The sequence below is a fragment of the Crassostrea angulata genome, chromosome 10, assembly GCF_025612915.1.
Source record: "Crassostrea angulata isolate pt1a10 chromosome 10, ASM2561291v2, whole genome shotgun sequence".
In the NCBI taxonomy this organism is placed as follows: Eukaryota; Metazoa; Mollusca; class Bivalvia; order Ostreida; family Ostreidae; genus Magallana; species Magallana angulata.
In genome coordinates, this window is record NC_069120.1 from 23,518,882 (window position 1) to 23,537,072 (window position 18,191).

The 18,191-nt window shown below is 32.5% G+C and overlaps 1 protein-coding gene across 1 annotated transcript in view; it reads right to left on the reverse strand.

Moving 5' to 3' along the window:
- Positions 1 to 14,990, reverse strand: part of LOC128165064 (sushi, von Willebrand factor type A, EGF and pentraxin domain-containing protein 1-like) — a 57,208-nt gene extending 42,218 nt beyond the window's left edge. Inside the window, exons 1-2 of the mRNA XM_052829266.1 lie at positions 14,786 to 14,990; positions 14,467 to 14,610 (exon numbers count right to left, since the gene is read on the reverse strand). Of these exons, the coding sequence (XP_052685226.1) occupies positions 14,467 to 14,610; positions 14,786 to 14,813 (172 nt within the window). The 5' untranslated portion in view covers positions 14,814 to 14,990. The remainder of the gene's footprint in view (positions 1 to 14,466; positions 14,611 to 14,785) is intronic.
- Positions 14,991 to 18,191: the final 3,201 nt, after the last annotated feature.

The window sequence follows — 18,191 nt, forward strand, 5'->3', positions numbered from 1 at the left end:
TCACATTCACATGCTCTACAGTTGTGTTCCAATGTTAATTTCATATATAGAATTGATGAAGATGTAGTAAGTGATTCAGCAAAACATTTTTAGGAATTGTTTGTAGAGGTAATGAAAGTCATTGAAGTTCTAATATTCTTGTAAAAGATGGCTAAAAATTGTTACATTTCTGCACTTTAACAGGTGTTCAGCGAATAAATCTAATTACAGTAAGAATAATGGTTGAAAAAAAATACAATTTTTGAAAAATGATTTAAAAATAATTTTTTTGTAATGGTTATTTTTTTCGTATTAAATTAAGTGTGGGGAGGGGGTAGAAAGTGTCCGTTTATAGCTACATGTGCTTAACTGCACAGCTGGCAAAAAGCAAACGGCAGACTAAATATTTATATAAATTAGAAGAATGTTTGAGTAATACTTTATTAAATCAGATTAAGGTATCTCACTCCTCACGTTTTGATTTCATTGCGCAGATGTTTATTATATTTTAAAGAGATATGATTTTATCAATTTAAACCTCACAGAAAGATCAACATTTCATAATTACAGAACATTCATTAAAAAAATCAATTTGAATTAAAAAATAAACAAGTTTTGGGGGAAGTATTTTCTTGTGCGGAAGGTTTTTTAGTCGAAAAAGACAGAAACAAGAAATTTCATAAATTTACAACATACTTTTCTTTTCATTATACTTAATTCATTATTCACACTTTAAACATTTGATAGATTTGTGACATGTTCTATAGGTCCAGTGTGACTTGTACAAAACTAGACTTTGAGAGAGTGATAGGCATTTAGCATAAAATCATGCAAATATATATAGAAAATGTCTGAACTTTTTGATACCAAATTTTGCGAGAATTTTACCTTTGAAGCCATACATATAAAATTTGACGTCATTGATCCCCATCTTTTATTATGTCAAAATGATACTGAATACATATCTAAACAAACTTGATTGATCTTATAAAATTCTTGATATTCAAAATGTTGTCATTTCAAATCAAATTGTAGCTATTATTGAAATTGTCTATTTTAAGTGCAAAAAGATCACACAAAAATTTATGCAACGTCGTACAATTTTTTTTCGTAATCCCTCCTTACAGTGTGGCCATTGTGCTTAAAGTGGCACGGTGACTCAAAATAAATGTTTAACTTTTTGATTATGACAACGGTAATAAAAAGAGCTACTCGAAATTTCATCATACAGAAGGTTTCAAGCATCATAAGTCATTACATTTTAATTTACAGGTCATTAAATCTCATCCGGAAATCGCACATGTAAACAAATCGAGTTGTTTTGGACATTGGTTTAGTGTCACGTGGTTGCGATTTCTGTCTAAATATAGTTAAAATGGGATTGACACACTGAAAAAAGAATTTGAATTGGAAGCTATTCGATGTGTGTTGGTAAGAAATATGCATTAATAGAGAATCCATCTTAATAAATATATAGTTGTTGAAGACATCATGTTTCAATGAGAGATTTCTGGCTCATGACGTATGCCACGCTGCATTATTCACATTCCTCTGCGCTTCCGTTGCTTTTAAGCGGAAGGAAAACTCAATATTTTTGTGTTGGCCTAAAGAGTAATTCTATTTTTTTCGTTTTAATTTGATTTAATTACTTTGAGACACCGTAATTTTCCAAAAGTTTATCTTTTCGTATGATATATAAAATATGTGGAAATCGTGTAAAAAATCGATATTTGCTGAAGCATGGGTTTGTGCGTCACCATGTCCCTATAACTAAAAGCAATATTTCTAGAAAAAAAGTTTGCTTAATCAGAAATACTTACAAAAAATCCTAATCAGGCTGAAATCGCATTTTAGGTGCAAAAAAGTCAAATTAAATTGGCCATAACTCAGAAGGATGAACACTGACCTTCGATTACCTTTGTATTTTTTTAAGTGTGTTTAGTCTACAGATTTCAATGATGTTACTTCTCAAGAAAAACATTGAGGAGTGGGATACCTTAAATAGGCGTTGACTAACAAAATTAAAAATAAAAACTTTTGAATATTGTGTCATTATTTTAGAGACAAAACCCAATGAAAATAAGGTAATCGACATCTTTACATACTTTCGAACATTGATTGTTTGTTTTTAAAACTGTTATAGATAAAGGATAATTGCGTTGTCTAGATACCATTGCGATCAGCCAACAAATCGTCCCATCAGACCAACAAAGAAAGTTAACAAAACAAATCTATTTTTGAATGATTCTTTGTCCTTTTCGTAAAAATGCTTTACTCAGTTGCGTTTGTTTATTCTAAAACTAATTTATTTCGTTGCTCTTGAAAAACTAAAATCTTGATGTACATTGTAAAATTATATTGGAATTTGATGGATTATAAATAACACGGTTTTGATTCTTACAGTTTTTATTATTAATAACTACATCATGTAGTTGAAACTTCAATCAAATACTTGTAAATTTAGTAAAGTTTTGAAATTGAATAATGTCATATGCTACCAACGTCGTGCAGTCACGGTAGATTTTTATTCTTGCTAGTGATCTTTTTCTCTCCTTATCAGCGTACAATATAGTCGAGCGGGGTTAAACCCAGATGCACTGTTGCATTGTTGGGAAGGTTTGAATCCCCTGTTAAGTAAACTTTTTTATTCATCTTAAAAATTTATCCAATTTTAGTCTACCTATAATAAAATCATTTATATTTTAGAATATTTGGTTGTTCACTGTTTATTGACTTATTGTAAATAATCCACATGTTTTTTGTCTGGTAAGCCAATGGATAAATTCCTAGAACTCAACATTAATTTTACCTTCACGCATGAATATACTTGTAACATAAAAAAATTAAGTTTTTTTCAAAAGAAGAAATAAAGTATTTGACATTTTTCTATCCTTAATGTCAGCACCAGTATTCTACAGCTGTGTATTTTGTTCTTTAAGACCAACGACCAGACACAGATGGAAAATAGATAGACCAAATAACAAGCTTTGCAAGTTTCTACCACAGAATTTCTTCATTGTGTCTGCAAATTTTTTTTTCCTTGGAAGTATTATTTGTAACAAATGTAGACTGCGCTTTTCCCGGGAGATATGACTTCTGGTTTGATATCACCAGGGACTGCACGGATAGATTTCCTGGAGCTGATAGTTAGTTTTGTTTAAATGTAAGTATTAAAGCATCTAAATAGCAGCTCAGTTGTATTATTGTATATAATTTACTGTGCATAAAAATTTTGGAAGCTCTATGTCCTCATTTCGTTGACTGAGTCAACAAACGGCAGGATGCCTGCCACGTCGAGTGGCAGCCATGGGGCGGATTCCAAACAACACAAACACATTGAAAATACAACTTTGTCGTGAAAAAACAATCACAGTTGATGTATTAAATAATGGTTAAACCTGATTATATTATCTTATTTGTGCATGAACATTGTGGTTTAGGGGCTATGTTTGCTTGTGTTCCTAGATCCTGAAATTTATATGAAATTACACTTGACGGAAGGGCCCCTATTCATTATCTATCGGAGGGTGTCAAAATAGGAGATAAAACATTTGAATGCAAAGAGGGAGTACAAACTTCCATAATGGTAAGTTTTCTACATCTCCCTGCATATATTAATCAAAGTACGGAAGAACTGACGGGAGTTGATTTTGTCGATGTTTATTTATTTTAAAATCAATGATATGTTATTTTGCATGATAGGTACATGTAGTTTCTAATTTTAATTACGCACATTTTTATGATATGAATTTTTGGACTTTTTCGACAAGAATGTCGAGAAACCCCCATATGAATCATGTTAAATAATATTTAAAGAAAAAAATTATTCAATCAAACTATGTATCAGTAAAAGAAATATTTCTCGAAAATTGTATGGATCCAAGCAATATTGAACTCTAGTCTCGTTCAACCAAACGCTCGGCTGACACCGTAAATCTCCGACAAGGATTTACGGAGACAGCCGAGCGTCGAGTTTAACAATATTAAATTAAACAACTGGCGTAAGAATACATACGACTGCAAAAAATATTCAAATTGTTTGTACCATTAAAAATCTGACTATTTTCAAGGTATTTATAAATAAGTTTCCTTGAAAAACAATTCTTTAGCATACATTACATCGAATTCATCAATTTTTTCAAGAACTAAGCCTTGTCAGCAGCAATGATTTGTGCTGAGGTCCAAACACTGTTTCACTTTCGGTTTGTCTGAGTAACTGATTAAAATCAACTCCCAAAAATGAAGAAACTTAACACACGTTGCAGGCAATGAAAGTGGTGATAGTATCTCTAATTAAAAAACGTTTTTATTCCAGAACAAACATAGCAGATTGAACAAGATATGTCCAAATGAAACTACCTCCAAACGTGTCTTCGTTTCCGTATACAATTAAATTCAGGAAAGAATATTGCAAATCCTTCATAATGGGCAGATATAAATGTTTTTCTGTATTACTCCAGTGATCATTTATTCTGGTGTGTCTCAAATGTGTTTGTTTCAGATGTAAAAACAAGGTCACTACGCGAGAACCTGTACAGATCAATTGTGTCGCGGGTGTCTTGAATGGGGAGACGAGTGTTCGACCTAGTCCAGAGAAAATGAGGTAGACGCAGACGAGGTCCGTTGGAAGAGGTATATTAGGAGCACGAAGAGGCCCAAGAGAGGAAAAAAGAAACTGAAATGGAAGAAATGCAGAAAAAGAGGGTGTTCGAGAGGATTAAGAAGGCACAAATGAAGACAAGAAGACCTTGAAACAAGTTCTACTGTTAAGGAAGCTGAAGGAAAAGTGAACAAACCCGCCGATCGATATAGCGCCGATGTAGTAAGAGATCTTGAAAAAGAGGACTAACCGATGGAAAATGATGCGACAACGGATGAAAAAAGCAAAAGTTCGGAATCCTCCGAGCCGAATGATGAAAAAGTCATCAAAAGGAGGACGAAAAGAAAGGGAAAGGTAAAGAATGGAAAGGTCAAAAAGAATAAACAAAATGGATATAATAATTAAGGTCTTCCGTTTCCAACGGAAGACCTTATTGTTATTCTTCGGTTTCTTTTTCCCTATTATTAAGGTCTTCCGTTTCCAACGGAAGACCTTATTGTTTTCGTACGATTTCTTTTTCCCTATTATTATTATTTTTCTTTTTTTCTTACAATTTTTGTGCACGCGATTTCTCAGAAACGGCTCGGCCGATTTTCATGAAACTTTCAGATCTGTTAGATAATGATCAAAACCTGATAGGTTTTTTATTATATTGATGACGTCACTTCCGTTTTTGAGAAATTGACGTTTTAGCGATTTTTAGGGGGGTTGCTTGTCCGTGGAACTTCTCCTAAACTATTAAAGATATCGAGTTCAAACTTTCAGGGATAGTAGACAAAAGAATGTAGATTTGTAATTTTATTTTCATTTTGATCTGTCTTGAAAGGCGCCGAAGCTCGCCTGGACCCGAAAATTGAGATGGAGAAAACGTCGAAATTTTTTCTGGTTTTCTTTAATTATCTCTTTTCTGAAAACTATTTTGTTTAGACATGTAATGTAAAAAAAGTTTCTATTCACAGGACCTTTTCTTTGAAATCAAGAAAAAGGGGCTGGCCCCTCAAAGAAGGGGTCCAAAAGGCTCTAAAGTCTTTAATCTGTAGCCCTTTACTGAGAGATATTTTGTGAAAGGTTATAGAAGCAAATATGTTTATCTCACAGTTACAGTGCTGCTATCCTGAAAGTTGACAAGGATAGGATAGGATAGGATGCAGGATGCACGATACAGGATAGAAATATAAAAATTAAGTTCTATCCTATCCTATCCTATCCTATCCTGCATCCTGTAGCCAATCAGATTCGAGTATAAATTTCAGAGTTATTTTGCGAAACGAAAATTGGCTAAACAATGTATTTTCAACGTCAATTTAAAACGTTTAACAAGTTAAACCATTTAAGAATAATTATTATATCACCAACGCGGTGCATAACATTAATGCGCGCTAAAATGTCGGCGCTACATCTTTGTCAATTCGTACGCAAGTACGGAGTTACTGCAAAAATTCGTTGCAACATTTGACAACGTCAGAAATATATTTCTGTATTTACTTCATTTAAAGTCTGCAAATTAATAAAAGCTGGAATTTATAAACGACTAATTTGGCATTATAAAAAATAAACATATATACAAGAATCAGACATTGATTCACGTTTAATATAATTTCTTCGAAGCCCAGTAACAGGGACGCATATTTTTGTCCGATATTAACCTGAACATATCGAATTAATAAATGTTAGCTAGCTATAAATGCTTAAGAATTTATACTTTAAAAATACCCCCGAGTGGTTTAAACTATAAACAATATAAACTTCCTAAAGGAATTACTTATTTTCAGATCGTGTTTACATTTATCGCCGAACGAATCGCTCGAATAATGAGAATGACGCTCAGTTGTATGTGATAAGAAAATAATTTGAAAAAAATATGTGACTAAACAGTTCCTCAATAAGTGCATCGAAGTTATTTATCTGTGTTTTATGCATAAATATAATTAAATCAAAAATCTAATCGCTTACCTGTTTGTTTACGTTATTGTGTCCATCCCGCGTACGATTTAATTTTACCGTAGCACAGGTAAGTAAGTTATCCCGCTCGATGAATATTCGGTTTTAAGATTTAATTATTCATTTTGAGTACTACATTAATTAATAAAATCATTTTATCTTTAGATTTCGTTTCATTTAACTTGCATTCCTATATTTTGAAAGTATGGGATAGGATAGGATAGGATAGAGCTTATTTGCAGGATAGGATGCAGGATACAGGATATAGGATAGGATAGGATAGTTTTGTCAACTTTCACGATAGCAGCACTGTATGTATCCAACCAATGTAATGATTTTATTATGTGTTACGTAATTAAGGGTTTTTAGGGGCCAAAATCCAAAATTTCGATCACCCATATCTCAGAAAGGAAAAATATTTTGTAATGCAATACAGAAGAAAAGTTGTTCAAATTAATGTTCTTAACAATATGCAACCTTCAAAATTTCGTTAAACGGCCCCTTTAAGGAGATAAGGGATCGGCCCCTAAAACCTTCTTTGTCATATATCTCCAGAACGGTATCGGTTTTCTAAACACTTGTTGAACAAAATTTGTTTAAATTTAAATGACCTTTCATTTAATATCAAGAAAAAGGGGCTGGCCCCTCAAATAAGGGGATCAAAGGGCTCTAAAGTCTCTAATCTGTAGCCCTTTACTGAGAGATATTTTGTGAAAGGTTATAGAAGCAAATATGTTTATCTCACAGTTATGTACCCAACCAATGTAATGATTTTATTATGTGTTACTTAATTAAGGGTTTTTAGGGGCCAAAAGTCCAAAATTTTGATCACCCATATCTCAGAAAGGAAAAATATTTTGAAATGCAATACAGAAGAAAAGTTGTTCAAATCAATGTTCTTAACAATAAGCAACCTTCAACATTTTGTTAAACGGCCCCTATAGGGAGATAAGGGATCGGCCCCTAAAACCTTCTTTCTCATATACCTCCAGTACAATATCGGTTTCCTAAACACTTGTTGAACAAAATTTGTTTAGAATTCAATGACCTTTCATTTAATATCAAGAAAAAGGGGCTGGCCCCTCAAATAAGGGGACCAAAGGGCTCTAAAGTCTTTAATATGTAGCCCTTTACTGAGAGATATTATGTGAAAGGTTTTAGAAGCAAATATGTTGTTCTCACAGTTATGTATCCAACCAATGTAATGATATCATTATGTGTTACGTAATTAAGGGTTTCTGGGGGCCAAAAGTCCAAAATTTCGATCACCCATATCTCAGAAAGGAAAAATATTTTGTAATGCAATACAGGTGAAAAGTTGTTCAAATTAATGTTTTTAACAAAATGCAAGCTACAAAATTTCGTTAAACGGCCCCTTTAAGGAGATAAGGGATCGGCCCCTAAAACCTTCTTTCTCATATATCTCCAGAACGATAATGAATTTTTAAACACTTATTGACAAAATGTGTTCAGAATTAAATGTCCTTTCATTTGATTCCAAGAAAAAGGGGCTGGCCCTTTAAATTAGGGGATCAAAGGGCTCTAAACGAATTTTATCTATGGCCCTTTAATGAGAGCCATCTTGTGAAAGGTTATTAAAGCTAGATTAAGTATAATACGTCTACATATCCTAACAATATGATGATTTGCTCTTGCGTAACCCAATTAGGGTTTTTAGGGACCAGATGTAACAAGTTTAATATTTTCAATCTTATTATGAAGAAATGCAAGTATTTTAAAAAGCAATGTAATAGAACTAATAAGCAATACTTTAAAGCATTAGTACTTCACTGCTTTTTCCATATCATGTTTTGATGTCGAAAATCAAAAGTCGATGATGTCATATTTTCTTCTAAAAATCGGACGGAAGACCTCCTCGTTGCTCGCAACGAGATCGTGTCTAGTTTTTATTCTTTTTTTTTCTTCCCATTTTTGTGCACGCGATTTCTCAGAAACGGCTCAACCGATCTCCATCAAATTTTTAGATGTGATAGACAGTGGTCTGAATTTGATAGCAAATTTTTTGCATTAATGACGTCACATCCGTTTTGGAGATATTGAGATTTTTCTATTTTTTATATGGGTATTTTGTCTGCGGCCGTTCTCCTAAACTATAAGAGATTTTGAGCTTAAATTTCTACGGTTGGTAAAGGAAAGATTGAAGTTTTGCATGATTGTTGTTTTGTATGTTTAGCACTATTGGCGCCAAAGCTCGCTATGGCTAAAATATTGACATTAAAAAAGTGTCGTTATTTTTTGTGCTTTTCTCTTTTTATCTCTTTTCTGGAAAATATTTTGTTAAAACATGTAATGTAAAAAAAGTTTATATTTACAAGATCTTTCAGCTGATATCGAGAAAAAGGGGCTGGCCCCTCAATTTAGGGACGTAGAGGGCTCTAAAATCTTTTACCCGTAACTCTTTACCGAGGGATATTTTGTAATAGATTATAGAAGCAAATATGTTTATCTCAATGTTATGTAGTCAAGCAATGTAATGATTTTATTATGTGTTACGTAATTAGGGGTTTTTAGGGGACAAAAGTCCAAAGTTTCGATCACCCATATCTCAGAAAGGAAAAATATTTTGTAATGCAGTACAGAAGAAAAGTTGTTCAAAATGTCGTCTCAACAAAATGCAACCGTCAAAATTTCGTTAAACAGCCCCTAAAAGGAGTTTAGGGATCGGCCCCTAAAACCTTCTTTCTCATATATCTCCAGAACGGTAACAAATTTCCAAACACTTGTTGAACAAATTTTGTGTAGAATTAAATGACCTTTTATTTGATATCAAGAAAAAGGGGCTGGCCCCTCAAATTAGGGACCTAGAGGGCTCTAATATTTTTTACCCGTAACTCTTTACCGAGGGATATTTTGTAATAGATTATAGAAGCAAATATGTTTATCTCAATGTTATGTAGTCAAGCAATGTAATGATTTTATTATGTGTTACGTAATTAAGGGTTTTTAGGGGCCAAGAGTCCAAAATTTCGATCACCCATATCTCAGAAAGGAAAAATATTTTGTAATGCAGTATAGAAGAAAAGTTATTCAAAATGTCGTCTCAACAAAATGCAACAGTCAAAATTTTGTTAAACGGCCCCTAAAAGGAGAAAAGGGACCGGCCCTTAAAACCTTCTTTCTCATATATCTCCAGAACGATAATGAATTTCTAAACACTTGTTGAACAAATTTTGTGTAGAATTAAATGACCTTTTATTTGATATCAAGAAAAAGGGGCTGACCCCTCAAATTAGGGACCAAAGGGCTCTAAAGTCTTTAATCTGTAGCCCTTTACTGAGAGATATTATGTGAAATGTTATAGAAGCAAATGTGTTTATCTCAATGTTATGTATTCAAGCAATGTAATGATTTTATTATGTGTTACGTAATTAAGGGTTTTTAGGGGCCAAAAATCCAAAATTTTGATCACCCATATCTCAGAAAGAAAAACTATTTTGTAATGCAGTACAGAAGAAAAGTTGTTCAAAATGATGTTCTCAACAAAATGTAACCTTCAAAAATTCGTTAACGGCACCTATAAGGAGTTATGGGATCGGCCCCTAAAACATTCTTTCTCATATATCTCCAGAACGGTAATGAATTTCTAAACACTTGTTGAATAAAATGTGTTAAGAATTAAATATCCTTTCATTTAATATCAAGAAAAAAGGACTGGCCCCTAAAATTAGGGGACCAAAGGGCTCTTAGTCTTTTATCTATAACCCATTATTGAGAGATATTTTGTGAAATGTTATAGAAACAAATGTGTTTATCTTATAGTTATGTATCAAAGCAATGTAATGATTTTATCATGTGTTATGTAATTAAGGGTTTTTAGGGGACAAAAATCCAAAATTTTGATCACCCATATCTCAGAAATGAAAAATATTTTGTAATGCAGTACAGAAGAAAAGTTGTTCAAAATGATGTTTTCAACAAAATGCAACCGTCAAAATTTCGTTAAACAGCCCCTAAAAGGAGTTAAGGGATCGGCCCCTAAAACCTTCTTTCTCATATATCTCCAAAACGGTAACGGATTTTTAAACACTTGTTGACAAAATGTGTTCAGAATTAAATGTTCTTTCATTTGAATCCAAGAAAAAGGGACTTGCCCCTTAAATTAGGGGATCAAAGAGCTCTAAAACCTTTTATCTATAGCCCTTTAATGAGAGCCATTTTGTGAAAGGTTATTAAAGCTAGATTAGGTATAATACGTTTGTATATCCTAACAATATAATGATTTTCTTGCGTTACCCAATTAGGGTTTTTAGGGACCAGAGGTAAACAACTTTACTTTTCTATCTTAATTGAAAGAAATGCAAGTATTTAAAAAAGCAAGAGAACTTATAAAAAGCGATACAAAAAAGCATTAGTACTTCACTCCTTTTTCCATAACATGTTTTGTTGTCGAAAATCAAAGTCGATGATGTCATATTTCATTCTAGAATTCGAACGGAAGACCTCCTCGTTGCTCGCAACGAGATCGTGTCTAGTTTTCATTTTATTATTTTGGAGAAAAAGAAATGCGACGGCGAAAATGTTTTCTAGGAAAACGGTTAATGAAAAAACCCTTCCTCAGATTAGAAAAAAAAATATAACTAGATGATAACCCGCACAAGCGCAGAAATTAACACTTTAAACATTATTAGCATAAAATTCTTAATATGTTGAACCATATTTATGTTTATTTTTGTATAAACTATGTCCGATTTATTCATTTTTTTTCTTTAAAATTAAATAAAAACAAACTACATTGTTGGATATTTAGAGGAGCGGTCAGGAACGAAAAATCTAAACTAAAATGGATAAATTATACATGTACGTGGCCTAAATCCTGTTTGTTGCAGCTGACTGGAAAAAATAGATTTTTTATTAAATTTCTCTCAAATTAGTGAAAGGGAGAAAATTAAAACTTTAGTGTGCCTCTCTCTCAATTTGTGTCTTTCGGTCAATTTTCAATATAATTTGTATTATTTTCCATTTGCGTGCATATTTTAAACCAAAGTTGACAGATCTGGCCGGTGGTTAACACGCCCTACTCTTTCCGCCATGATGTCATACATGTATTGATTACATGTACTAGGAACCCGTTTCTTGGCACCCCGTTCTGAAAAGTTCTTTCCATTAATACTTAAATTGCATTAATTGTTCCATTTTAATTATTAACTTTTTGTATTTATAGAAGTCCGATCTAAGGTATCTGCCCGCGATGCATGATGAACTCGTCTTACACTTTTCGGTAATTAGTCAGTCCGCGTTCTTTGTTACCCCGTTCCGGAAGGTTCTCAGGCGAATATGTATCAAAACTAAAAATCTCCCAAAAAAGAAACGAATTGACTCATTTTATTTATTCAACATTAATCAAATCTTAACTTCTATGTATTCTCTAAACAGGCTTACAATTAATAAATTCACTTTTGGCGTAATCATTCAATATTATTTCATTGCAAGTATATATTTTGATGCAAACTATCCCTGACTATGTTCCGCCAAAGCGTGGCCACCACCTTTCTCTCATTTTTGCTATTTCGGGCTTGTTTAATTCAAATATACCTTACAGTCATCATCATGCATGTGTTTAAATACCAAAGATGTAAGTAAGTACTCTGTTGCAGGCATTTTGTAGTTTATTTGCAAAATGTCTTAATTTATAAGTACTAGTATAGACCAGACTTTGACCCGCGCGTGCACGGGTTGACATTGCATATCGGACATGTACGAAAAAGATACATCGACACAGCGTATTGTTGACTTTAACATGACAAAGTAATGCTATTAATTTCACTACACTTTCCTTAGTTAAAATAGATCTAATCTAACTGTGTCTTAGGAAAGGCCCTCACTATAGACAGTTAGAATGCCTCCCATTACCCGTAATGTAACAGAAAATTGCAGAATCGCACAGAAACGATTTTGGAGAAAATTATTGAAATTGCATTGAAAATAACAAGCAAATTAATAATAATAAACCATTTCGAGACTGTCTGTAAATACCTTTCATCTAAAAACTTAATCCTTAAAATGTTAAAACTGAACACTTTTTCAACGGTATTTTCTTTGCTACAGGGACAATACACGGAACGTATTCTATCGTAAAACCGGGTCCGTAGGACTTTCTATATACTATATGTTCACTCTCCGAAGAAATATGATGTGAAAATTATGCATGAATTCGAAATCAAATTTTTTTTTGGCCATCACGAAGACAAAAGTAAATACTACGTAGGTGTGTATACAGTGAAGTTTGTAGCATTGAAAAAATATTGCCGCTCAAGAAAAAATATTTAAAACCGCCGATACACAAGTAACATGGACTAATTTCTAAATGCAAATGATGGCTGTGATTCCAAATGAAATAATCATTATGTGTCACTAAATATAATACAAAGCAAAGAAAAATAACGAACAAGATAACAATAATGACAACAGAGCGGCATGGATCATTTTTTTAATCGAATTTCTTTCTCTTCTTCTTGCATGTTATCTTAAAAACACAAAAATATGTTTCAGGTAAACTGACCCGCAATTGGGGAAACTCCTTAAGTTTGATTTATCAATAAGTATAAACTTAACTGAGTACTTATTATAATGAACAACTTTTAACGGATAAATGAATGCATGTGCGATATTGTGCAGCTATTAATACTCGGCCAAAACTTTCACTTCAACCACGCTGCAGCGTAAATAACGAAAGTACCATGTCTAAGATGAGTGAAAATCTCGATCTCGAAAACGCTTGATTACTTATTTTGTTTCTCGGATGGTCTGTCAATGTTTTCTTTTAAATATTTTTTACTGATAAGAAACAAAAAGACCCATAGTTCATGACCAGGGTATTTAAAAGTTTATTCCTCATTAATTTTGTTAATATGACACAAAACACATACGAGTGACCCGGAACTGGAGACGACCCGGAATTGGCGACTTCACTGTATTTGTTATTTTATAATTTCTCTCATAAGAAATCATATATATATATATATATATATATATATATATATATATATATATATATATATATATATATAAGAAGCACTAGCAAACCAACAACACTCGTTATCTAAAGTGTCGGATCAAAAGATACAAGGTTATAAGATGAGATATAAAAAAGCACTAAAAATAACCAACGACACGAACAATAAAGTAAAATATTGTCAAATTTTCGGGACAACCCGTCCCTTCTTCAGGACAACAAAATAAAAACTACATAAGAAAGAAGAAAAACATCTACAAAACTAGCACTAAACTAAACTAAATAATTTATAAAAACTAGATAATGTTTAAACACCGGATCAAAACGTGGCAGCTACATCTTTATATTTAAGAATCCGAGCCCGAGAAAGAAAAATCCCGTCCGACGCAGCGGACGGTCTGTGAAGAAGTGCTGAAAGATAACGCGAACGAATTAACTTGCTAATTGGGGGTTGCTGTTAATTAAGTTGTACTAGTAAGATAATTCGTAGTGAAAGTTTGTAGGGAAGATTGGCCCTGTAAAAGACCACATAAATAATCATGAATGTAAAAACATTCATGATTATTTTTTTTAATGTTTTTTTTAAGTATGGTTTGTTTTTTGTGCTCCAATTAAAAAAGTACTTTTACATACCTTGAATATTTCTAACTTATACAGGAGACCGACTCTGTTGGTGTAATATTCAATAGTCTATAATTTTTAAAAATATAGTTGGTGTGTATGAACACTTACTTGACACAGTTATAGCTATAAAATAGGACCACGCAGCTTGATTTGTTTTACATCTTAATATTAGTTTGCATTAATATTCAGGTCAAAAATAGCAGACTCCATCAGAGTCATAGAGATGTTGTCAAACAAAGAATAAAAAGATGAAAAATACATGAAAAATACGTTAGACAACAGGGAAATTTTGATCAAAAATGTTCAAGTAAGACTTACAGGTGAAGTTAATTGAAATAAACAAACATACCTGTGCAAGTTGTTCTATCATCGGTTGAAACAGAATTTTCACCGCATGATTTACAAGACGTCTGCGCAATTAAATCTTGATAATGTCCGTCAGGACACTTTACACAAAAGTTTTTATTAAAAAAACTTCCTTGTGGACATCTCACTGTTAAATGCAAAGCGAAAAGTGTTAACTTTACATTACAAGCTAAATTGTCTAAACCAAAAATACAGCAATGTTTTATAAACGTAAAGAAAATAACTTACAGTGTTCGTGGTGTTATTCATCTTTCTTATGGTGATCAAATGAAAATAACATATCTTTAGATAAGCTTACTTACCACAGTATTGACTGTTCACAAGTACCATATTGTCATTACAGCTGTTTCCTGCTTCAGAGCTATCAATACTCTCTACTGTAAAAGTGGCTTGGTCAGGATTGCCTGAACACGTTACAGATGAAACGGGTAAAATAAATGATGGCGATATAATGGCTATAAAGTTGATGCAAGTATCCCTTGAAGATTTTAATCTATCTCCAATAAACTCTCCTCTGATGACAGTAGTGATCTAAATAAAAAAAATGTAGACAGATGAATAGCTTGCTTGTAATTTGTTCAGACTGATTAGAGCGGACATGAGTTCATAACTGCGCATTATTACATTTATCGTTTCACACCTGCTCTATTAGAATATGAGCACTATTCATGCTCTACTTGAATTTATGTTATGTACACACACCCTATGAACTGGATCCTCCAAGTTAACATGGGAAGATTATACATGTGTGAGATTTAGATGCTGGGGAATGTGAATGAATGGCGTTGATCATGAGTGACTGATCATCACAGTACATTTTTAGAAAAATTACAGCTGCTTCTTTACTATGTGGCTGGATAGTACTGACAAAGATATAAACTCGCTGGGTTAAATTTTTGACGTGAGCGGTATGTTTGAGTGGAAAATGACTCTTTGTTTTGAATGTATGTTGTCAGAGCAATTCGATATTCAGCAAATGTTATATAAATCCAAATGAAATCAATGTCTAAAAATAAAGACCTTACGTTCATCAAATTTTATTTACGTCCATCAATTATGGCGTTGATAAAAATGCAAACACAAGTGTTTATTGTAAGATCAGAGTTGATTTATTGAACACAAATATCAAATCGATGAATTTGCTTTTCTCAGAAAAATGGTTTAATTTTGCCGGATTAAATTAGTATACATTACTACTTACATCAAAAAACAAACACAAACATCAAAATGCCTGACATCCAGACGTGGTTGCTAAACGCCTTTAATTTATTAAATGTCATAATGATAGATAAACAGAAAAACATCGCGATGAACAAGCATATATAAATATACATGTAGGAAAACTACTAGTATATACATCAAAAATAAAAATCAGTCATAAACAATATCCCCCCTTACACAATAAATCAGGACCATCTAGGAAAAAACACAGGATGAATGACCATCTTTAAGTCCTCCTTAAAGATAGCTTAAAGGTGTTTAAAGGTAGCTTAAAGACGATCTTTAAGCCACCTTTAAGCTATATGTGTTGCTTAAAGGTGGCTTAAAGAAAGCGTAAAGATGGCTTCAAGGCAGCTTAAAGACTATCTTTAAGCCACCTTTAAGCCACATTTAAGGACAACTTATAGGTCCTTAATGTCCAAACTTCTTTAAGCCACCTTTAAGCTACCTTTAAGCCACCTTAAGCCATTAAAAAAATTTTAATTCAATATTGTGCTTAATTTACCAACACAATTTATTAACTTTATGAAAAAAAAGGTATTAAAACGGTTTTTGTTCTAGAAAAAAAACAATAAAAAAAACCAAAAAAAAACGCCCACAGCGAGAATTAAACCCGAGACCCTAAGTTTACCAGCATCACCACACTTCCTCTGCGCCACGGCAACTTACATATTTATGAGCATTTTTATATCCTATATCTCAGTGGATATTGAATCAATGTATTGAATGTGTTTACTTGAAAAGATTTTGACAAACCATTCAGTTTGTAACAATCAATTATATCTAATTTATAAATTACATGCATGCATGTATTTAGAATGATATACGGAACTTGGTCTTCAGTAAACAAAAATATATCATACCTAAATGGAAACCGTTACGCTCACTAAATATAGTAGGCTTTCTTAGTTAATAAATTTAAACCGAGTAGATATACGTTCATCTAATTTATAGCTATAAAAATGTAAGAAAGAAAATGAAATCATTTCTTTTATTAAATGCATTGATACTTTTAGGGTATTTGTTCAATTTCCCGTAATTTCCCGGTTTTCATGATCGCGGTGCCGTTCCAATATGTTTGAATATTTACATGTAATTGTATACATGATTTTTAAACTATCAATTCTATAACAAACAATATTACCAATTACCGGTGACGTATTTACTACATGTGGCAATTGCAAATGATGTATACATATACTTGTACATACAATTGTATGATGTGCCAGGCCAGGTATGTGACATATTTACCCTTTTACATATATATAAATAATCAACCCCTATTTATGATCACCGGTACATTAATTAATTAGCCTCAAGATTTTACTCTTACATACATGTATCGTTAATTTGTAGACGTAAAATTTTTAAACCCAGAGCTAAGAAATAATACTTTGAATATGAATTACAAATGTAAATTAACTTTTATTCACTAGACTTATCGTATACTCGTACATACTAAGATTCAACGCCTTTAGAAACCCTCACGTGCATCTGGGCACACCACACACCTGTTGTGTATATCTTGTATATTCTGTGTTAGTTCCAGGGGTTTTCTTAAGTTGGACAAACAATAGACTTTAATTAGATATACACAAACATGCACCTGGGCACACGACACAACTGTTGTGTATATCTTGAAACACGGGAAAATACAATTATTAACTATACTACTTACATGAAAAATAAACACAAACATTAAAATGCCTGACAGCCAGCCGTGGTCTAGAAGAAATGGGTTGAATACAACTGTACCAATATATCACAAATTCAACGATTCCGATACCAACAAGCGTTTATCTATGGAATCTACTAGTAGTATATCACCATCTTTGGCCAAATTAGTCTTCCACCTGCCATGTCTTTTCAAACATCTTTCATCAATGTTTAAACTTGCTGCCACAGTTTCCCCACCTGACCTAAGAGAATGAATTCCTATGTTTACATGCTCTTCTGCAACTGATTTTAACATAGATAAAAGATTGCTCCTAGCTAAAGTATTGATAAGCTTTTTGTTCTTATATATTAATTTGCATACATTTTTACCTAAATTTGGTCTAAATAAGAACTAATATTTGTATTCAATAGTGTCTAATAAAGCTAAATATCTCAAGTACATCTTTACTGGACATGCATAGGATACACCATTTGCGATAAGCACCCCATTTCTCTGTCCGTATTGGTCAGTTTATGATTTTTGAACGTTTAGCACAATATATTCCTCATACACATGAACATCTTTAAATTTAAAAGAACTTACTTCATCAAATCTTAGAAACCCACAAAACAAAATAAAACCATTGACAAATTTCTAACAATCAATAAATCTCTATCATCAATGTATTTATCACGCAATTCAATAAGAAAATCCTTGGAAATCGGCTCCTTTTATTTATTGATAACCCGACTAGCATTACGCTTCGCTGCCTCCTGTAAAGATGTAATGTAAGAACTTTTTGTTGGATCCGTAAAACCCGCACATTCATG